This window comes from Trachemys scripta, chromosome 5 (genome assembly GCF_013100865.1).
Source record: "Trachemys scripta elegans isolate TJP31775 chromosome 5, CAS_Tse_1.0, whole genome shotgun sequence".
In the NCBI taxonomy this organism is placed as follows: domain Eukaryota; kingdom Metazoa; phylum Chordata; order Testudines; family Emydidae; genus Trachemys; species Trachemys scripta.
Genome location: NC_048302.1, coordinates 38772129 through 38795727, shown reverse-complemented (window position 1 = coordinate 38795727; position 23599 = coordinate 38772129). Strand labels below are relative to the sequence as shown.

Below are 23599 nucleotides of genomic sequence, written 5' to 3'. Positions count from 1 at the left end.
CAAAAGATAAACCAAGAGTCACATAAAATACCTTGATAACTTTCCAGAAATGACTCACTTAAACCAAATAGGGTGAAATTCTACTCCTACAGAACTCAATAGCAAAACTCCCATTGATTTCAAAGGGACCAAAATGTCACCCCCAATCTCTTAATATAGAAGGCCTGATTCTCTACCCCATTACAATAGTTTTCTGCCACTGATTTCTGTGGAACAGTACAACTGGAGTAACAGCGCGATGAATGAGGCCTAGAAAGTGTCCCCAGTCAAACTTTGAGTTTGTCAGAGACTGAACACTTGAGTAGTGTTTAAGGCCTGGTCTACACTAATCCCCCAATTCGAACTAAGGTACGCAAGTTCAGCTACGTGAATAACGTAGCTGAAGTCGACGTACCTTAGGTCGAACTTACCGTGGTCCAGACGCGGCAGGCAGGCTCCCCCGTCGACTCTGCGTACTCCTCGTGGTGAGCAGGATTACCGGAGTCGACGGGGAGCACTTCTGGGTTCGATTTATCGCATCCAGACAAGACGCGATAAATCGAACCCAGAAGTTCAATTGCCAGCCGCCGAACCAGCGCGTAAGTATAGACAAGCCCTAAGTGACTTTCCCTGCTCCTTAAATGCCACTCTGCATATCGCACAACTTCAGCTATGAAGTCACAACAGTGACTTCGTATTACTGGGTTACATAGAATTTGTCAAGTATCAGAGGGGTAGCCGTGTTAGTCTGAATCTGTAAAAAGCAACAGAGGGTCCTGTGGCACCTTTGAGACTAACAGAAGTACTGGGAGCATAGAATTTGTATTCACTTCCCACTTATTGATGTTTTATCATTTACTTACTTTATTATTGTTTTAATTCAGAAAATAAAATCTGATAGTTTTGTTTTCTCAAATAATCCACAAATTTTGAAATTGAAACAATATGAAATGTTGGGCCCTACAAAAACCTCACATGAAAGTGAATGACTAGCAGTAATTTGACTTTGAAAGGCCCTTTGTGTATTTAAAGCGTTAAAAATGACCATTGACTGTAAGTGCAGCGCCATTTTTATTCATTCAGTCACTTATTTTTTCTGTTATGCCTTTGGATTATTGTTAATGAAGAAGGATTTATGTCTTCCCATATAAGGTCTTCGATTAAGTTAAGTTTGGGAAGGTTGTAAAGGGCTTTGAAGAAGAAAATCACTATATAAGCAGTTCTTGATATGTTCTTTAAATGATTTATTCCAGTTAGATTATTGCAACTGTTACAAATAATCGTGGGCTAAAGTAGCCACTAACCAATAGTTCCAGTGAAAATACAGATGAGTTGGTGATTCTGTATTTCATTGGGAGATCTTGTGATGAATAAGTGATTAGCCTTCTGTCACCAACTTTTTAAGAGGTGTATTTTATTTTGTTTTTCACGGTCTACTCCCCAGAAAAATGTGGATGGAAATCCTGAGAGTCTTAATAGATAACTCACTTGTCTTTATGCTTTAACTTTTCATAGAGAGGAAAGGAAAGTACATTGGGATTTTGTTTTTGTACCTTCTACATTATGAAAAACAGACCCCCAAAACTGCTGTGTTTGAAAGACTAAAACAGATAATTAATTCATAATGGGTGTTGAAGTGGAAACTGTCAGGCCACAGCTTTCCCAGCTTTCACTTAATCATTTGAAACTCATTTTCTGTTGTTTTCACTGACTGCAATCCCTTAGAGAGAATATAAAACTTGCACCATCCAGCATGGAATTCCACTCACTTAATGCCTTGTGCTCTGTGTAAACTCACTTTCACTCACTGTTGTCATTGCATACAGGAAAAGCCATACCAGTGCTCTGAGTGCAACAAGGCTTTCAGTCAGAAGCGAGGCCTGGATGAGCACATGAGGACCCATACTGGAGAGAAACCGTTCCAGTGTGATGTGAGTTGAGCTTTCCCTTTTTCTCTTGAATTCAACCCAGGAGTCAGACTTTATTTTCCATAAGAGTATTGGCCTATATGTATTTTCACTTTACAGTTACTTGCAATAGCATAAACTTACACTGTTTTATGGTCTTTGATTGCTTAACTAATGAGCTCATTGAAGTAATTTTATGTAGCCTCTTGTGTTTCCAAGAGCATCACTGCACACATTTTTTATGGCTTATATCCCTAAAGAGTTGTTTGCACCATTCTTAATGTAATTTGGATGTTGTGCAGTGCAAATTCATTACCATTTGAGGCATAACTTTTGTTCATTTATAAGACCTTGACAAGTTAATAGCTGGAGATTAGCCTGGATGGGAATATCATTTACTATATTACAGTAGAATCTGAATGTCTGTAATATATATTTTCCATATAATGGTTGTAATGTTGCTGAATAACAAGTGCAAATTCAGAATTTCCAGTTTCTGCTAATCAAAATCTGAATTGAAACTGTTAGTACTTTGGCACATGGTCACCTTGTTAAATGATCTCTAAAAGTTGTGCGTCTTGGGTAATGGCTGGAATGCAGTTATATATTTTTATAATATATCACTAGCATGTGCTTTGCGATCTGTAACGTCCCATCTCATAAATGGTGTAGAGACCCTGTGCATGGAGTTTGCCGATGAGAGTGCTGTATCGCTCAACTTTTGAAAATTGATAGTCATCTAAATGGTTGGAATATCCTTTGGAAGGGTTTTAGGCAGAAGTACTAAATGCCAGAATAAAATTTGTTATTCAGTGGTTCTAAAAAAGTACACAACATTGTTTCTGTGTTTTTTATCCTTTTATGAATAGTTCACAAACAGACCATGACTTTTACAAATTTATTCCTTATTCTAAAGTGCTCAACAAATAGTTTGTGAACAAGTTTCAGACAACTTAGAACTAGATATGTGAGCTGTGTGATAGCTCACCTAAGAGCTTCTCTACATGGTGTGTTAGTCCACACCAGAGGAGTGTAAATTCTAGTGAGCACTAGTGTTGTGTGCTAACTGGCCTGTGTGGAGCCTACTGGTGTGCACTCAAAGTTCTCTAGCGCATGTTAACATAGTCCCATTTCAAACACTACTACCATAATGCATGCTAGGGAACTTCGAGTGCACACCTGCACAGTCCACATGGGCCAGTTAGTGCGTGACATGCTAGTGCAGACTAGAATTTACACCCTTCTGGAGTGGACTAAAGCACTGTGTCGACAAGCCCTCAGTTACAAGGCTCTGTTTGCTGATGAGTCTGATCTGACCTTTACAAAGTACTTCTGATTTCCTTTCATCTGTAAATAAATACACTTTGTTTCTTGATTTAAAAGGATTTCCACTACCATGCCTGAAATAGACTTTCCATAAACTTGGGCACTGATGGTGCTTGGGACAGAGCCTCGCTCTGTCTGACAGCTCCAAAATAGATGAGTTAGGCCCCATCAAGCTGAAGATCCCCTTCATGCCCCAAACAGTGAGTGAGTTGGAGAAAGGGAAGAAGCCCTCCAACAGTATCAATAAGTGTTTGAGGGCTTCACCAGATCTGGCTAGCAGTCAGGAACAGGAGAACTCCCAACTCCTGATCCCATTTTTCAGTAGTGGTCAGGGTAGGGGAGCACCCCACCAATGAGCACAGGGCTTTAAATAAAAGTTGTGCTGTGGGTGTTGGGAGTTTCTCACCCTAAACTCCTTGACTGGGCAATGCATATGGGTTATTTCAGGGTTAAAGTAAGGATAACTCCTATGGGATTGTACAGACCCAATGTGGAGAGAGGATTTGTGGTACCCAGAAATAAGGAGCTCATTTACATGAACTTTAACCCATAGCCACTCCTCAGCTCCCTGATGTGACGATTGCTTCCATTTGTAGCCCTGATTTGCTCAGGTCTTGCCCTTTGTATGTGCTGGCCCAGTGCAGAGTCAGCATGTGGGAATTGCTGGGGTTTGTGTGCTCAGAAGACTGTGTATTTTGGTCTGGATGAGACTGTTATTCTGTAAGCCAAAATCCTTATAGAATTGTGGAAAATTATAAGAGCCATGATGTTCACTAACCAATTTGAAACCATAGTATGATATTATTAAATATACAGAAACAGAAGTGAGTCCAGCAAGTGAAAGATCAATTGTTTTCCAAATGACCCCATTAGAATCAATCCCAGTTTCATGTTGAGTGCAAAAATGTTTTCTGGGACACCACAATTTGCATTAATGGCAACATCTCAAATAGTGCACACATCTACAGATATTTAATCCCTCTTACTGGCTCAGACAGTATTCTGTTGGAGCAATCCTACTCCAGTTTATATAGGATTTCCTTAATTTAGAGTCATTGTCAATGCTTTCTACAGCTTTCAGATTGCTGTACTTCCTCTCAATTTTTTCAGCCAACTTGCAGTGTCTGTGTAATTTTCCTATAGTGGCTGAGGCTAATGTCATCATCCATAATTATATGCTTGGCCTGCACACACCTTTAAAAATATCTATTTGCGGAACCTTTTTGGAGTATTACGTACCTATGTGTTGGTAGAAGCAAAATGGAAAAATTCAGTCATGCTCCAGCAGCCCCCTATATTTGCCTGATTAGTCAGAGGGAATAGTGTCTTCTCTAGCTTAAAAAACCAAAAAAAGGTAAACTAAAACATAATCCATTCAAAACAGGCTTACTCTAAAGGGCTTGGGTTTTGTTGTTGTTTTTTGGGGGTACTCATTCATCTCCTTTCTTTTCCCATAAGATTTTTTCACTCTGTATTCTAAAAAATAAATTACTGCCCCATCTACCCAAATTACTCTTCATTGACGTTCTCTTATCAGCTCCACACTGCTAGTGGATGCTACGTTTCCTTAGATGGTATTACCCACACAGAAGCTTCCACGTTATAGTGGTTCAGACATTACTCAGTTACGTATCGTTATCTACCACTGAGTGCAGAATTAGAGTGGATAGAGAGTTTTCCTTCCAATTGGAGTCCCAGCTGAAGATGTTACGAACCTAGAAACCAAACACTAGCATGGGTTAATCTAGTGCAGTGTCTTGTCTCACATGCGGTCTAGTACCAGAATCATTAAAGGAAGGTGTAAAAAGTCCCAAAATGGATAATCTGCCCATAGAAGTTTCTTCTTGACTCCCATCAGTTACGAGTTGGCTTATGCACTGAAGCATGCAGATTTATATTATTTGTGATTTTTTTTTTAGTCCTATCTAAGGTAATAGTAGATATTCTCATTAGCTGGTAAAAAAAAAATTCCTACGAAGCTCTTGACCTCAAAGACATCTTGAGTCAATGAGTTCCACAGGTTAATTATGCATTTAAATCCTTTGATCAGTTTTAAATGTCTTGCCATTCACTTTAATGTCCCCTTGTCATCCTTTTGTTATAGGAAAGGGTTAATAGGAGTGCATGATTTTACTCTATATCATTCATTATTTATATACATCTATCATGTCCCCTCTTATTCTTCTTTATCTGTGAGCTAAATGGTCTCATTTTTTTTCAGTCTGTCCTCATGAAGACTCTCCATGTCACTAATCATACTTCCTGCTATTCTCTGGACTCCTATTTTTGATATATGTTTTAGAGGCAGTAAAGCATCCAGGAGAGAGTAACAAACGCTCATTGAGTCCTTTTTTTCACTGTGACTTCATGTATGCAGGGATAAGGATTGAGATGTCGTATAGGGCCAGTTCTGGCAAATTCTTACTTAGGAGGGTAGTCCAATAGAGCTATAATAGTTGCAGTGATCAGGCCGGTAAAGAATCCTTTTAAGGTACGACAAATTTAGTTTCTTTCAGTGACCGTTCTATTTACCAATTCAAGCGTATATGTGATCATACTGAGAAAAAAAAAAAAAAGTCCTGTAATGAATCACTGATTTTTCTTACCTGGTATCAAGAGCAGTCATAAGGACTATTCAGTGCCTTTTAAATAACCCCTTTATTCTAGGTGTCAAGCTTTGCCATCGTTAATACTAACGACTTTAGCATTTAGCACCAGGAAATGCCTCTAGTGCCAAAGGGTTAAACAAGATCAGATTTCATCTGTTGAAGTAAAGCTTTTTTATTGGCCTCATGAAAAGGCTTCACTTGCCCCTAACAGAAATAATTGATGCACCTTTACCTTTGAAAATGCTCCTTGGGTGTAAATATTCTTTGCCTTCTGGAACCAGAAATAAAAACAGCAGCTTCTCCTTTTTTTTTTTTTCCTCTCTCTAGGAGCAAATGTGATGGATGTTATGGTATTGGGCTTTAGTGAGTCAAAGTAATCCATGCACTACTTTTGATTAGTATATTATATTTATTTTGAAATCTGCTTAGTTTTTCATCAAAAATATTGTCAAGGTTTTTGTTTTAATTACTTCACCTTCATAAGGGTAACGGTTCAAAGTTGAATCCTGCACAGATCTCAGTAATATTAGTGGAAATCAGCTTCCCACATACGACAGTGAAAATCTTAGCATATCATCTACAAAAAAAGTGCACTAAACTGGAATTGAGATTTTTTTTTAAATGATATCTGTCCTCTGAAAATATGCATGTTTTTATCAAAAAGACAAATGAACCATAGTTGCTGTTATAAGCAACAGATGCTTCTCTAGGAGCAAAAAGTGCATGCATTGCCTATCCTGGTTTATTTCCGGTATGGTACAATCTCTTCACACTGTTCTTTCAGTTGACCCTAAACATACCTTTGTGTGTTGGCTATCACCATCTTCCACACTAAAACCGTTGATCATTGTAATGAGATTCAATGTTCAAGTGAGCATATAGTAGGACTTTGTAAATCAATAAAATGTAACAGATTAATTACAAAATTGAGATGAAAAGCAAACACTTTAAAACAATTTTACAGTTACATAGAAAGCATCACAAGAAGGATCATATAGTCAAGTAATGATTGTTATACTGTCTGGTCTCTGTTCCTTTCCAAAAAGAAGATAATTAGAACGGTTTAAGGGCTTGAAGCAAAGCCTGTAACGTGTAATGCTAGACTCCATCGTATGACCACTGAAAATGAAATAATGTGTCCTTAATATAACCTTAATAAGCTTTTTAATGTAAAAATATAGAGGAATTATTCTGGAGTTCTAGGCCTTGATTCAGCATTACATGGGAGGAAGTATTGCCTAGTGGAAAGAGCAGTGGTCTGGGACTCTGGAGACATGGATTCAATTCCTAGCTCTGCTACTGCGCGCTGAATGATCTTGCCCCTCTATGGTAATATAAATGGCTGCCCTTTGTAAAGCACTGTGAGATCTACTGATGAAAAGAGCTAGGAGTTATTACTTAAGCATGTGCTTGTGTGCTTTGCTGGATTAGGCAATTAAATTGTCAGCTTTATCAGCCTTGTTCAGAAACCTTTTCCTTCAGCATTCCATGGTGTTTTTCTACTCCAGAACTGCTTTTCAAACAGTCAGAAAGCTCTGTTGTCATAATGTGATTTTTACAATATGTAAACATAGTAATAATCAGGAAATGATGCATTTCATTTTAGGTGAATTACATTTGCAGTTTAAAGAAATATTTCTGACTGGCTAATCTTATTCTTAACACTGCTACATTTTGTGGCCTCATTCTAAGGTTTAATCTTGGTAATGCACTTTTTTATTTTTGCATGGAATTTTGCGATATTGCCATTATTGAATATAAAGAGGAATTAACATTGGATAACCTGTGTCTGTAAGCAGTTTATCCTTCTCTTATGGCAGACAATCTGCCATTGTTAAGCTGTCATCGTTGTACAATGGGGATTCATTAGAAATTACTTACTCAAAGGTGAACTTGACATACTGCATTTATTCATGGAGGAGGTATTCATATTGGTTATTGTACAGTATATAGGTTTTGTGTGCATACAAATATATGTATGTAATATCTGTGTGAGCATATACAATGTCCGTTTCCTGGCTGTCATGATTATCACAAAAATAGCCATTACATTTGACATTTTTGGATTTGTGTGTGTGCATGTGTTTGAGCGGAACATGATGGTCACAGCTGGACAAACTTTACTCAAGCCTTAAGAGCTACAAGGTTACTTCCTGGGTTGTATGGGAGTGTAGGAGAGAGCAAGAGATCAGCAAAAGCCACTGCACCAACATAAGACCAGAGCAATGGCCTCTATAAGTAACTTTTATTTTCAGAGGGTCATACGGTTCTCCTGTTGCCTGGGGTAAAAGGATAATTGCTTGATCACCACATTTGCTATTCAAAGGTCAGCATTGTTATGTCATCTCATTTTTTAACACTGCTCCATTGCAACAGCATATTTACTGTTCTTGTTGTTTGGAAAAAATAAGTTATTTTGCATACAAAATATTGCCTTTGGCTATTGCCCTTTTCTCTATGACCATCCTATGACTTTTCCTTAATTGGCATAAAACAATTACATTCCAGGTCAGAATAACCTATTTATATAAACCTATTGAACTGGTTTTATTGAGTTAGAAGGGAGCCGCACCATTTGAAATGCAGCACCAGCACTAGTTAGCACAACTACAGCTTTAAAACTCCACCTTTCTTGATAGTGAATTCCACTGCTACTACCAAGGTCCCATACTTATAAGACACTCCTTTCCTGCAGGAAAGGTGGATGTTGTGATCCCAGGACTGCAGTTGTTATTACAAGAGTGCAACAAGTTTCACTCTTCAATCACCCCAAGGACATGCTTAAAAAAAAAAAAAAAAGTTACCGCCTAAGAAGTCCATACACAAATACCAATGTACCAAGATGAAAGTCAGTATGTGAAAATATACCTGCAATCTTTCAAAACAACTATTAAGCTATCCTACATACAGAAGAATTAATTTCTGAAAATGGATTTGCAAAATCGATACCCCTTAAAATGGTGTTGACAGAACTTAACAGTTCAGCTTGGATACAAACTGGTGGCATAAACCTTAGCACGGTGGAACCCCCTTTTTCCCCCTTCCCCCCGGGCTCATCATTATCATCATCATCATCACTCCCATAACGACATTGGTCATTGGGGCACCATCATTGATGAGTAATCAACCAGTTGTCTCCACCCCATGACTGTGTGTTAGTGCTTGAGTCTCCGCAAAGTCCGTTCCTGTCCACTCTTTTATGTTTTCAATCCATCTCTTCCTTTGTCTACCTCTTCTTCTCTTCCCCTGTACTGTCCCTTGGAGGATGATCTTGGATAGGCCAGATGATCTTGTTACATGGCCATACCATTTCAGCTTGTGCTTCTTCATGGTCGTCAGGAGGTCTTCATATGACCCAGCGCATTGGTTGATGATATTGTGGACCTCTTCATTAGTGATGTGATGGGAGATGCCCAGGATTTTATGGAAGAATCTCATCTCTACTACCTGTATTTTCCGTTCAAATTCTGCCATAAGGGTCCGTGTCTCGCACACATACAGAAAAATGGAGATGACCAATGTGTGCAGCAGTTGGTTTGGATTCCAGGGAAATGTTCTTATTCCTCCAGATTGGCTTTAGCTTTGTCACGGCTGCTGCTGTTTGCGCAGTTCTTGCCTGAATTTCTGCCTTGGATCCTTGATCAGTGATGATTGCCCCCAAATACTTGAACTGTTTCACTGTCTCCAGCTCTTGTCCACTGATAGTAATATGTGAGCCGATGGCATCACGTTTGTCATCAGCTTGGTTTTCTCTGCACTGATTTCCATGCCATATTTTGCGGAGGTTTCATCCAATTGTTTCACAAGGTTGGCAAGGTCATCTTCACTGCCTGCCAGGCCATCAATGACATCAGAGAACTGAAGATTTTAGATTGTTCGCCCTCCCTCCCAATGGTGACTGTGCATATGTGATCTTCTTGGGCATCAGTTATTATGCAACCACCAGACAAATGGAGATCCTAGTGTCTTAGACAGCCCAGATTCAACAGAGGAGGATGACTTTCCAGTACTACATGAAGAAGTGGAGACAGCTATGAAATCACTCAAGAATGGAAAGGCTACAGGTATTGACAACATCCCAGCCAAACTGATGACATTTCGGAGGAGAAATAGTAATAGATGTACTCAGGAAGGTCTGCAATAAGATCTGGCTCCTCTACGTGGACACAGTCACTAATCATCATTCTGCCAAAGAAAGGCAACTTGCAATTGTATCAAAATTACTAGACCATAAGCTTAATTAGCCATCCCAGCAAAGTGATGTTGAAAGGCATATTGAACAGATTAAAGCCACAAGTGGAAAATATCATAGTTGAAGAACAGGCTGGCTTTCGTGCTGGAAGAAGTACCACAGAACAGATTTTCAACCTTCGTGTTCTATGTGAGAAGTACTTACAACACTAGCAGGACATCTACCATGTCTTTGTTGACTTCAAGAAGGCATTTGACAGAGTATGGCACGAAGCTCTCTGGGCAACCATGAAGAAATACAATGTTGGTCGTCAACTTATTCTTACCATTAAACAACTGTATGCCAAGGCCAGCAGTGTAGTTCTCGTCAATGGCACAATAGGAGAGTGATTTCACACCACTGTTTGAGTCCAGCAAAGCTGCCTTCTTTCACCCACACTGTTCAACATCTACTTGAAGCGCATAACAACTGATGCCCTGATGTTCTCCCTCCCCCCACCCCCGCCCTCCAGGCTACTACAATACAAATAATAATATTGGGAGCTTACTGTAAGACCTTGTCTGTCTGAGACATTTTTGTACCATGGCATAGCAAGTGTGCTCATGTACTCTAGGCCACCATTATTCTGAGATCAAGGCCTGGATTATCTCTATATGTATTTCAGCACAATGTTTTTGCAACAACTTTTTATGAAACTAAAATAAAAACTTACCATGTCTCTGTTCCTCTGCTTTGTATTAATTCATTCCTTTTCTCCTCTGTCTGACATTATTTCCTCAGTCTTTGTCTATTTTATTGCCAGTTAACTTTCCTTTTCTCTATTTCCATTCTTTAAATAGCTACTACCATTCCCTTTGTTCTTTCACTCCCCCTATTTCTATTTTCCTCCTTTCACTTCATCCTTATGTAAAAGTCCTCTGAAGTTTAATAAGTATAGATATGATTCTATAGACATTACTCTTAAAACTATACAGTAGAGAGTTTATTATTCCTATTATAATTTTTTAATATTTCTATGATAATCATGCCCAAGTGCATCAATAAGGTCCAGACCCCAGAGTGTATGTTTTAACTGAGTGTCCCTTTAACAGAAATATACAAGAAGCTTTATGTTGGTGGCCACCTTCATTTCGTTCAGCATGTTACTTTTCCTCTTCACCAATATAAGCATAGCATTGTGATTCTACTCCACGTCCATGCACACGAAGTTATTTCATGGAGGAGAACAATCATCTTCTGACAGACATTCACAGCAGTAGCACAAAGAATACAGAAATTGCTGACAAAACAATGTTCTTTTGTTTCAGATTTTCCAACAGTGAAAGTCCTTCTTTAAAGTACATACATAGCACTTGAAAGTTCAGTGCCCTACGTCTACCTTGCCTCTTGATTTGCCTACAGTAATTCTAATTTTGTTCCAAAGTGCAATGAAAAGCATTTAATCAATCATTATAGTTTAATTCTGGGCAAGCAAACACAGTCAGGGCATGCAGTGAGGTTTTTTTTTCCTCATTTTCTGGCTATGGGAAAGATCCTGTAACTTACTTTTAGGAGTATTTTTTTCTTGACTAGTTGCAGTGACATTAATGCACTTGTATACTACTACTACTCAATATAAGACAGGGTTACAGAATCAGAACTTAAGTTAAGGGAACATTGAATGAGCAATAGGGTACTTAGTGGATTATTCCCTACTGGTATATTTTTAGGTTCAAATCCAGCTCCCAGTGCCCAACCCAAATATCTGGGCAGGAAGATTGGCAGATATACAGGGAGGCGGGAAGGAGAAATCCTCTGCACTTCTTCCAAACCATGAAATGGGTGTAGAGCCACTCTGTAGAAGCTGTGCAGGGTTGAGGGGAAGAAATGGAAATAGTACCATGTGACTGATATGACCAATCATGACTAACACAGTTCTTATTTCAAATGACAAGTGAATACTTTGCATGAGCTCTGCAAAGAGTTTAACATTCATTGAGTGAAGGCAAATAAATAATTCGGAAGAAATTGCAATCTGACAGTCAGTGTGCAGAAAAGCTAAATTTGTCAACTAACATTTTGTTCAGTTATTAGATTGGGCTTGTTCTATGAATTCACAATATGCAAGACATATATATTTAGGGCCTAATTTTCCAAATATGTACATGTGGGCACTTCACCCAACATGAGCAGTCCTGTCAGCTTCAATGCAATTCTTTTGAAGAACTAGGAAGTCATTGACTTCAGTACAAGTATGCATATGAACAAGTTCCTCAATGCTTCCAGAAGTGTGGTTTTTAAAAAAAAAAAAAAAAAAAAAAAAAAAATTGCCCATCTTGCCAACTGTTAACCTAAGAAGGCAAAGATACAAGAAACAGAGCAATAAAGGGAGTTAGTCTTCCAAAGTCTTAGCTCATGTTCTCAGTTTTGCAAATACATAATGCTAGAAGTTCATGTATCATTGCATTGATTTAAAATAAGTAAAATGTTTTACACACGTTCAGGTTTTTTGAATATTTTTTATTTTTGTCATGTTTTCCCTGCTTTAGGTTTGTGATTTATCCTTCAGCCTGAAGAAAATGTTGATCCGACACAAGCTGACTCACAATCCCAATCGTCCAATGGCTGAATGCCAGCTTTGCCACAAGAAGTTTACAAGAAACGACTACCTCAAAGTGCACATGGAAAATGTCCATGGAGAAACTGACAGCTAACCATGGCTTATGCAAGAAGAGTGTGTCTAGTGTTCAAGAGTGTTCTATTTGTACATGTACAAACTCCAGACTTCTCACCTGATGACTGAGCAGAGTCAGGAAAAATAACTGTAATATGTCCACAATCTTTTTTCCATTTGGCTTTGTTTGTTACTAGAGGTTTTTTTTTTAATCAAGTAAAACACAATTTGAAGATAAAAGAACTTTTCTTTCTCTTATAATCTACACAGTTTTATTTGCAGCCTTCGTACCTTAGATGTTGGTGGTGTTATCCTGAAATTTTGGACATAGATCAGTGTATCTGAAGCTTCTGGAGCACAGTAAATGCAGTTGGATAAATTTACTTTCATCCTCATTGACCAGTGATCCAAACAAATTTTATTCCAATATTAACACCGCACTTTATTAGAACATAGTTTCTTCACACTTTTAGTGCCTTTAATTATTAGATAAAATGGACTAACTTTGTGGCATCTCAAGGTCAATTTTATGTATGGTACAGAAACTGCAGGAGTCTGCACTCTCACACACTTTAACATAATCAGCAAGAAAGGCATAATTTCTTCTAGTTGCCATTGTGTGAGACAAGCCAAGAGCAAAAGCTGTGAACAATTTAGGTTTTAAAACCATATTAATGCCCACAGTTGTAACTGGCAGGGCCAGGAGGGAAAAAAACATGGCTTCTGCAAATACAATTGTCTGGTTAAGGCAAAAAATGTGTATTCAATTTGCTGGGGAAAATGCTGTTCCCTGAGGTTTTATCCTGTGGAAATCAGCTGCCCTGATTATCCCACTTAAATGGCTTTGGTTTTCATAAAACTGTTAATGAGCAGCAGGAAAAAAATATTGTGTACAACTGTGTAACAGTCAAATTCTCCCAGATGTTAGATTAAGACTTGTATTCCACAGTTCTTAAAAAGAATTCTCATATGCTATCCATGTATGCTACTGTATAACAAAGAGCTTGTTTTTACCTAATGAGACCGTGAAAAGCGTAACTCTAGCAGTAGATTGCATTTGAGGTTCTATACAATTCCTCAGTAGTCTTCACAGTTAAACATTAGGGCTCTGCTTCTGTGCTCACGTTCATTTTAGTTTATGTGGACCAATATTGTTAGGAATAATTTGTAACTATACACCTTGTTCCTGCTAGAAGCTTATCTCAGTTGCTGATGGGAAATGTTGTAAACTTCCCCCTGGACTGCAACAGTGACCAGACAGACACTGGATGGATGAGCAAGAGGAAATAGAAGGTGAAATCCTGGCCCCACTGAAGTCAATGGTAAAACTCAATTTGACTTCACTGGGGACAGAATTTCAACCACTGTTTCCATTCTGGAAGGAAATGAGGGGGCCAGAAGCATCATCTTTTCTTTCCCTATTAATGGTTTTACGTGTATTTTGTATCCAATCCACTGGATAGCCTACAGTCAATTACACATTTTCTCTTCAGTTTTGAGAATTATCAGTAACATTATTAATTTTCAAAAATGTGAACAGAACACCTCATGGGTTCCTGTTGAAACTAAAAAGAAAGTATATCACTAATAAGTGTGTTCTGAGGAAAGGACTATTTCGGGGGGGTTGCCCACATTTCCATAGTGTTCACCATATTTTACTACAAGACTATTTTTTTTGGACCACTTCCTTTCCCATTAAAGTTGTATAATACTGTGGGGCAACTGTGGCAATTGTTTACAAGGTGTCATTTTATAAGAAAGACTTTTAATGTACTTACTGTCTTTTAATGCAATTAACTAGGTGGAAGCATCATCATTTTAGGCCAGACCAATGACCTTTTGTTTAGGTACCATGTGACCAGCCAGGTACCTCTGCTCTATCTGGATGACACTAAAGTCTGTCATCCAAAAACTTGCTTATAAAACTAGAATAGACATAGTAATAAGCCAACGGATATGATGCTACACATATAAGATGTAATTATAATGTATGGGCCATTCTGTTACGCTAATGTAAATCCAGTGTAGCACCATTGAATTAATCAGATTTGACAGTAAATTGAGGAGAATTTATCACATGCATATGTTGTCATTTTATATTTGATACATTATAACCTATGATATTTAATTTTAATTAAAATAGAACGTATTTTCCTATATTTTATAACAGTTTGTCTCAATGTCATATTTTAGGCACAAAGTATGTTTCATTTTATAATTCATTATTCAACAATGGTTAGTTCATTTTATTGCATTCAGTTTGATTTTTGAAATACATATTGAATCTTATTTTATTGAGTAGGACATCTGTAAATTTGGGAAGAGGAGAATAATTGGGAATGTTTTGTTAGTTTGGAATCTCAACTACCTTTGTGAAACTTCTAAATGTAGATTTCTTTATACATAGTTTGGTTTCTGAGAATCTTATGAAAGTCTGAAGACTTACCAGTTTTGTCTGCTTTAATTATATATATATATTACAGGTGTGTCAAATACTGCAAAAGACTAAGTTGAATTTATGTTTACTCCTCTTTTGTAAAAGTTCTCGTGAAGAAGTTTACTGGCAAGGATATTTGCAGAAACAGATTATTTTAAATTAACTTGCTGCTGTTATTAGTAAGAGAAACCTGATACCAAGAGTTACATTCAGCCAATAAGTGAACAGAAACATAATGTGTGTTGTTGACAAAAATAAAATGAAAAAAAATATTAATTTGGGTGGGATTTTTTTTCTTTCTCCTCCCCACTTGCTTTCTCCTCCTCTTTTGTTTTCACACTTTTTAGTGACAGAATATGAAGAGGGAGGAAACAAACCTGAAAAAATATATTTTTTTAAATTGATTTTTTTTATTTAATTTTCATTTGAAAATGTGTTCCTTTTCAAAACCCTATGGAACACTTTTTTTCAATTTAGTAATCATTTCTATCAATTTTTTTCTAAAACAATTTGGTGAACAATTTTGAATAATAGTGATTTTTCTCAAATGTGATTATCTGCATGAATATGAAAAATCATTAATTTTTATTAATTTTATTTAGTGTCAAAGCACTACTGAATAAATTGCAGCAAAAGTTCAATTATACTTGTTTATACTGTAACTGATAGTTGCAGCTGTGTATTTGACAAGCTCTCTCATTAGCAGGGATGGTCATGGTCAATATTTGGAGGCGAGACCTCCAGGGAAAACAAGCAGGAGCTGCAGGAAGTTATGCTGAAGTTTCAGCAGACTATAAGCTATCTCAGAGCTGAATCTTGTACTGATGCCCATCTGGAACTTCAGGAGTTTAAGTATATTAAGAACAAAAAGCATCCTAGCAATGGTATTGGTCCTAGGATGACCAGACAGCAAATGTGAAAAATCGGGATGGGATGGGGAGTATATATAAGAAAAAGACCCAAAAATCAGGACTGACCCTATAAAATCAAGACATCTGGTCACCCTAATTGGTCCATTACTAGATGGAAAGGGAAGATTATCAATAATAAAGGAGAAATATATAATAAATATTTCTGTTCTGTGTTTGGGGAAAAAACAGATGATATCATCATCATATGATATAGCTAACACTCTTTCAATTCCAAATTATCATCATCCTGAGTTACAACAGCAACTATTAAAGTTAGACATTTTTAAATCAGCAGGTGTGGCTAATATCCATCCAAGAGTTTTCAAAGAACTTGACTTTCAAAAAGTCTTAGAACACTGGGGAAGTTCCAGAAGAAGAAAGCCCATGTTGTGCCAATATTTAAAAAGAGTAAATGCAGTGACTCAGATTATTTTAGGCCTGTCAGTTTGACATCAATCCTAGCCAAATTAATGGAGTAGTTAATATGGGGACTTGATTAATAAAGAATTAAAGGAGGGTAACATAATTAATGCCAATCCATATGGGTTTATGGAAAATAGATCCTGTCAAATTAAGCTGTTACTTTTTTTTATGAGAGTAGAAGGTTGGTTGATAAAAGTAATAGTTTTGATGTAACAGACTTCTCTAAGGCATTTGACTTGGTACTACACAATAATTTGATTAAACAAACTAAAGTGACACACAGTTAACCTGACACACATTAAATGGATTAAAAACTGTCTGATAGGTCTCAAAATGTATTTGTAAGTGGGTTCTAAAGGAATTATTTTGGGGAAGTTCTGTGGCCTGTGTTATAAAGGAGGCCAGATTAGATGATCTCAAGGGTGTCTTCTGGCCTTCGAGTCTATGAATCTACTCCTGGGCAAAAATGTTTGCAGAGCAGGCCCTGAGTCAGTACAGAACCAATGCCTGTCTTTAAAGCTGCAGGTAATTCTATTATAAGAGCTGCTGAGATCTGTCCAAGGGATACATCTCTTGGTAGAACACTGGTTTGGGAGGTAATGTGACCAATATTACAGTATTCACAATACTGAACTGTATACTGAGTTTATATCAAGGATACAGCACAATTATAAACCCTGTTTCCAGTTGGCCATAACTTTTTTAAAATAATTGTTCTTTCAGAATAAAAAAAAAATTTCCATTGATTTCCTGATACCAAATATGATTTTTTTTAAGCTAAGAAAATTCCCTTCAACCAATTTTGCGTAATGGGAGAATGAAATATGCCATTTTATATCTCCCCTCTCCCCCCATCCCCCTGGTCACCACCTGCCATGCGTGTGCACACTTTTTTTGGGGGGGGGAGGGGGTGGTTTGGATAGTCCAATGTAGGAAAACAAAAATATTAATTTGTTGACATGATTCATGTCTCTTGGGTCAGAGATGGCCAACTCTTCCAAAACAAAACATCAGTGACAGGAGACCATCATATGTAAAGGGAAAAAAATAGATATTTAATATATGGAGATATACCTCTCTCAGAGAACTGGAAGGGACCCTGAAAGGTTATTGAGTTCAGCCCCCTTCCTTCACTAGCAGGTCCAAGTACTGATTTTTGACCCTGATCCCTATGTGGCCCCCTCAAGAATTGAGCTCATAACCCTGGGTTTAAGCAGGCCAATGCTCAAACCATTGAGCTATCCCTCCCCTCCCCTCCCCTCCCCTCCCCTCAATCTACAATGATTCCTGTACTGTGTAACTTTCTTCATATCTTAGCCTTCTATTTTTTTCTCTTTGTTCTCCACTGCAAAGTCCATCCCAATGTAAACTGATGAACTCTTGCTAAGAAACCCATCTTGCAGAAAACTCTTCTATATGGCACACTTGGAGAAGCTTATCTTTTTTCCCCAAACAATTTTCTACACCATATATTCTGTAGTTTACAGTCCACTTAACAGGGAAGATTCTGAAAAACAGTCAGGAGAATGAATACCTCATTGTGAGGAGGATTTCTTCAAAGTAGCACACTATTTCTTGACAAATACAGCGTTCCTATGCCCGAATCTAAAATACTCTGCCACCACCACATTTCACATGACTACATGGCTTAGCAATGACTATATAGTCCAGCATGCTGGACTGGCTCGTGACAGAATAATGTTTGCGAGCAAGAGCGAACCACCAGCTACCAGTGGAATGTTGCAATAAAGTAAGTCCATATTTATAAAGTCTTTTAAACTAGAACTCCCAGGTCTGGCTATCAATACAACTGACAGCTGAAGGTCCATTTAGGAATGATATCTCAATGTAGACTAGGCACAATAGAACATTGAATCTCAAGTTACAAAAGTCAGAGCTTGTAAAACAATATTTGAACCCACACTGGATTACTGAACTTCAGCAATGAAGGGCTAAAACCTGCCCTCTGACTGTGTGCAAACACAATAGCTGTCTTTGTATAAGATGCCATGATGCATGCCATGTAGCAGAGATCAGCAATAAATGGTGAACTTTTTCCTTTTTTAATTCAGCACATTAACATAAAAAACAAATATAAATCCTTGGATACAAGTTCCTTTTACTCTTTTGCCTTTTCAGTTGATCAGAATGTTTCTCCTTGTTTAGGATAACTTTCATTACTTTTTAGGATGTTTTTAAAAATAAAGCTTGAGACACCTATTCCAATGCTCAAATCATAATACTGATAACGAAAGATTAATGTAACATTTCTTTCAGGCCTCAAGCTAATTTACATAATCATAAATTATGGCATCAATTCTGCAAATTGTACATGCTTAATTTTATGTACTGTGAATAGTCCTAGTAAATTAAGTTAAGCAGAATAGTGGCCGACATTCATACAAACAAAAAATTAAGGTTGCAATTTTAAAACATGAGTCAGAATATTATGTTCTAAGAGTAATATAATGAATTCTCTCATCTAGGACATTTATTTTCCATATTAAACTATTACTATATATCCAAATATATGTATATAGTATAGTGTGTACATATGAGGTTACGTACCCTACTCTTTTCCTTCCTTGTGTGTAGAAATTCATGATATAAATTAAACTCATTTAATGCATTTAAAACTTATTCTTTACAGAATAATACTGTGCTTGTGCATATTAATGTTAGTATTTTATGCTCATGACAGCTTTGGAGCATTCACCTCTTTGGAAGGATTAGGATAAGGGAGAGGTGAGTTCACAGCTTTGCTGTTGCTAATGTTAGATGGAATGTATTTTTGCAGAAAAAAATGTTAATTTTATGCCACCTGTTGAAAGGCTGTAATTTTTGGCTTCTGGTGCCCGGAGCATAACATTCACACGAGCCTGGTGCTGTCCTACATTAAGAGCAGTGCAGTCACACAGCTCCGAAGGTTTCAGAGTGGTAGCCATGTTCGTCTGTATCAGCAAAAAGAAATAGGAGTACTTGTATAAATTTGTTAGTCTCTAAGGTGCCACAAGTACTCCTTGTTCTTTTTACAGCTCCAAAGGAAACTCCAGGAAACACTGCCTCTCCAAGAGACAGAGTGCCTCTCAGACCTTCCCAAAGCACATGGGGATTACAGCACGCACAATCCCTTTGGCTGGCCACCTCTGATAGATGGAGATGGGTGGGGGAGGGGTGCACCATTAAGGATGAAAAGGACTGTAAATTGTTGTGGGCCAGATGGAGGCTTCAGAGCAACCCAGCACTGCCTTTTTGGCCAATAGTAGTTCAGAATTTGACTAAGACACTGTAGCCAATTTTACTTATCAAGCCAATTTTTGAATTGACTCAATCCCTTATGAATTTTTGCAGAAAAAGGTAGGATTTAGCACCACAATATCAAAAATATTAACAGGTTAATTGACCCTAGATTTTGAGGTGCCCCATGTGAAGTAACATGCCACATCCAGCTTTCCCTACCTCCTCAATACCCCCTCCCAAAAAAACCCTCCCCATCTGCCTTCTCCCTAACCTTTTTGACCCACAGATATTTCTGAGACATCTAGTGCCCCATACAATGGAATAGTTGTTTGAGCACAAGAAAAAGTTTCTAAAGACAGGGCCCAGGTGGATAATTCAACTTCTCCTTTGGTCTAATAGGGCCAGAGTCAGATAGGGCCACAAACAATCAGATGCACATGGGTTTGCACAGATCACATAAGCCATAAGGCTGTTACTGATCAATAGTCCCTCTTGAATTAAAAGCATATCAATTCAAATTTTAACTAGTGAATACTGTTCTAAATTTCACCTAATAGTTCAAGTAGATATTTTCCTAGCATTGTTATTAGTGTATTTGTAAATATATATTTTTAAAGCTGTATTATTTCCCAATCAGGTCTTTATTATTTTTGTAAGCTGGGACTGAAATTTGCTGATCTTTTAATACCACATAAATAAGGAACAAAATGGATATACTGCTTCACAGCAAGAAACGTGGTGCATAAAGAATTCACTGACACTGTCACTTTCACTCTGTTCTATTTGTTCTGCTCAAGTGACATTTATATTTCAGGCTACTAAGTCACTGCTTAACCTTAGCTATGTCTCCAGTTACCCTAGAAGTGAGATCAGAGGCCTTGTGAGACATGCACTCTGTCATCACCCTCCAATGAGGAAAGAAACCAGGAGGAAACAACAACCCAGAATGGCACAGATAGAGAGACCAGATGCTCGGTTTCTGACTGAGGTAGGAGGAATAGCATTTCTGAACCTCCTTTACTCTATGTGGTATAAGGTTAGCTACCCAGACAGCAAGGTGGGGGAATAAAAGCAAACAAACCCTATGTAATTTTTAGGTTTTTTTTTATTATTTTTTTGGCTGGTGGTGGAAGCAAATGTTTTGTTTTCTTTTTTAGATGCTAATTTTTTTTAAAAAGTGGTTTTCCAGAGAGTGGTACAAAATGCTTTATGACTGACCAACCTTGATCTGAACTAACTGCCAGAGAGAGTGCAGCAGGGGGTTTATGGATATGAAGCATTCCAATAAAAGGGATTTTTTTAAGTTGAAACCTTCAGCACATTTCCTGAGAGTCTGGCTCTTTTGATTATTTTAAAGAGGCTGCACAGTGATCAATGGCAACCAAAGGAATCAACTAAGTTTTGAAAAGATTCTAATTGCTGGAGGTTTAAGTGTCTCATAGTAAGCTGAATAGGATGTCATGAAAGCAATGTGACTTGGTACAGTACAACAAATGCTCTGTACAGACCAGTTGAAACTGCATCATCCAAGGAAACTATCTATGTGCCTATGATTCTGCTCCCCCCGCCCTCCTCCTCACACACACACACACACACACACACACACACACACACACACACACACNCACACACACACACACACACACACACACACACACACACACACACACACACACACACACACACCTTACAATAGAAACAAAAAACTCTGCCCAGGCTATTTCTGAAGGAGAAATGTCTCCCTGGAGTTAATGGCCCTGAGTTATGCCTCAAGCCATCCACTCCTTCCAATAGGTTGTTAATCTTCAGGAAAATACCCCAAGCTTAGTCATTATTGTTTAATTGAAATGAAAAGTAAGAGATAGAAGAATTGTCATCTAGGTTTCTGAAAACAATGTTAAATCCAGGCTCTAATCCTACAAGCATTCAGAGGAACAGTATTCAGAAAAAGAGCATTGTCATTGCAGTAATTTATTAAGCGAGACACCTTTTCCTGACCAGGTGTAAACCCCAATTAAGCAAAAGCATGCATTTAAGTCTATTCATGGAAGAAAAGCAGAAAGTTAAGTGTTTTGCTGAACAGGGATGCAGAGTTGAATTGGGGCTGGGAGGAGGTGGGGCGTGTCTACACTACAGATGCTACTGTGGCATTGTTATACACTGTAAATTTAGGCCAGGCCTTAAATCTGATCTCTCACCAGAGTAAATTGGAAGTGATATCCTTTAAGTCAACAGAGTCACACCAATATAAGAAAAAGGACTTTTACTCTATCAGTATGACTTCTGCACAGCTAAAATATTATAACTGCCAAAGGAGAATCAAGATAATTGCATTTAAAAAAACAAAACCCACAAAAACATTGTAAAATAGTAATCAAGCAAAACTGAGGTTCTGAGCATGGACTCTTGTATAAGGCATTTGACTGAGGGCTTGGCTACACTCGAAACTCCAAAGCGCTGCCGCAGCAGCACTCCCGCAGCAGCGCTTTGAAGTGCGAGTGTGGTCGCGGCGCCAGCGCTGGGAGAGAGCTCTTCCAGCACGGCAGGTACTCCACCTCCCTGAGGGAATTAGCTTACAGCGCTGGGAGTGCGGCTCCCAGTGCTGGGGCACTGTTTAAACTGGCGCTTTACAGCACTGTAACTTGCTGCGCTCGGGGTGTGTGTGTGTGTTTTCACACCCCTGAGCGAGAAAGTTGCAGCACTGTAAAGCGCCAGTGTAGCCAAGGCCTGAGAGTCAGGAGTCCTGGATTCTATTCCTGGCTCTGCCAGTGACCTGTGTGTGACCCTGGGCAAGTCACTTTATTTTTGTGTTCCTCTTTCCCATCTCACTCTTCGTCTTCTCTATTTAGACTGCAAGCTCTTCAGGACTGGGACCTTTTCACTATCTGTTTATACAGTGCCTAGCACATTGGTGCCCTGATCTTGGTTGGTGTTTCCAGGTGTAACTAATACAAATAATTGTTAATAATAATAATAGGAGCATTTCCTCAAAATTACTAACTTGAGGGAGGGACTTGATTGTTGAAAATGCAGTTGAGGGTTATTCATCTAAATTGGCCACTAATCCCCAGGAAATGCCCTTTATTGGGGTTGTTGCTGTTGTTCACTGGAGAGGAAAATAACTGTTATATATGTACTTCTATTTAATAGATTATGCAGTTTCTGTTGGCTTAGTATTAATACTCCATAAATGCTACCAAAAAAAGTCAAAAAGAGTTTTTGTTCTCATTAAACATACTTTCTCTGAAAAATATGATTTAATTCATAAATGTTTTGTTGCATTGTCCTCAGAATGTAAGTTCTTTGGAGCAGGGACCATATCTTGTTATGTTCCTGCACTATTCTCAGCACAAAGGGGCCCCAGGAACTACTATACTATAAATAATAACAATATTCCTCTCTTTTGATATGTTGAATAGTGGAGGAAGCGCCCATACAGTTTGCCAAACAATGTTTTATTGGAGGGAGTTTGTTTTAATTTGTGTTCCTCATCAAACAGGGCATTTAACAAGAAGGGGACCATTAATAAAAAGGGGTCTTATTATTCTTTTATGAAGGCAAAGACTATAAGCCCTTAAATCCACAAACTCATTTCCAGTTTAACAGCTGTTTAAACAAAACTGGGAGGAAGTACTACAACAGGTACTGCTTCTGCTGCTGGATTATAGGCCTTCACTGGTGTTTTGTCAAGGTTAACCCTTTGGTGTCCACTGTTATCACTTCTATTCTATTAGTGTCATGTCTTCACTTTTTAACATATTCTTTAACATACTATACCTGCCAGATTAAGAGTCTGTCATGTATCAGCTTGCAAGTCAATGGAATCCCAAATTCTTTCACCACTTTCTTTCACAAGTCTTTCACTTTACTAAGATCTTCTTAGTAGATCTTCCAGGCTTGAAAGTCCATTTATCTTTACCTA

The 23599-nt window shown here is 38.0% G+C and overlaps 1 protein-coding gene across 8 annotated transcripts in view; it reads left to right on the top strand.

Annotated features, from left to right (window-relative positions):
- The window catches only part of PRDM5 (PR/SET domain 5), a 138012-nt gene extending 123182 nt beyond the window's left edge, over window positions 1-14830 (top strand). For all 8 annotated transcript variants that reach the window (XM_034771862.1, XM_034771863.1, XM_034771860.1 and 5 more), the window contains 2 exons: window positions 1806-1910; window positions 12542-14830. In XM_034771862.1, the coding sequence (XP_034627753.1) occupies window positions 1806-1910; window positions 12542-12706 (270 nt within the window). In that variant the 3' untranslated portion in view covers window positions 12707-14830. The remainder of the gene's footprint in view (window positions 1-1805; window positions 1911-12541) is intronic.
- The last annotated feature ends 8769 nt before the right edge of the window (window positions 14831-23599 follow it).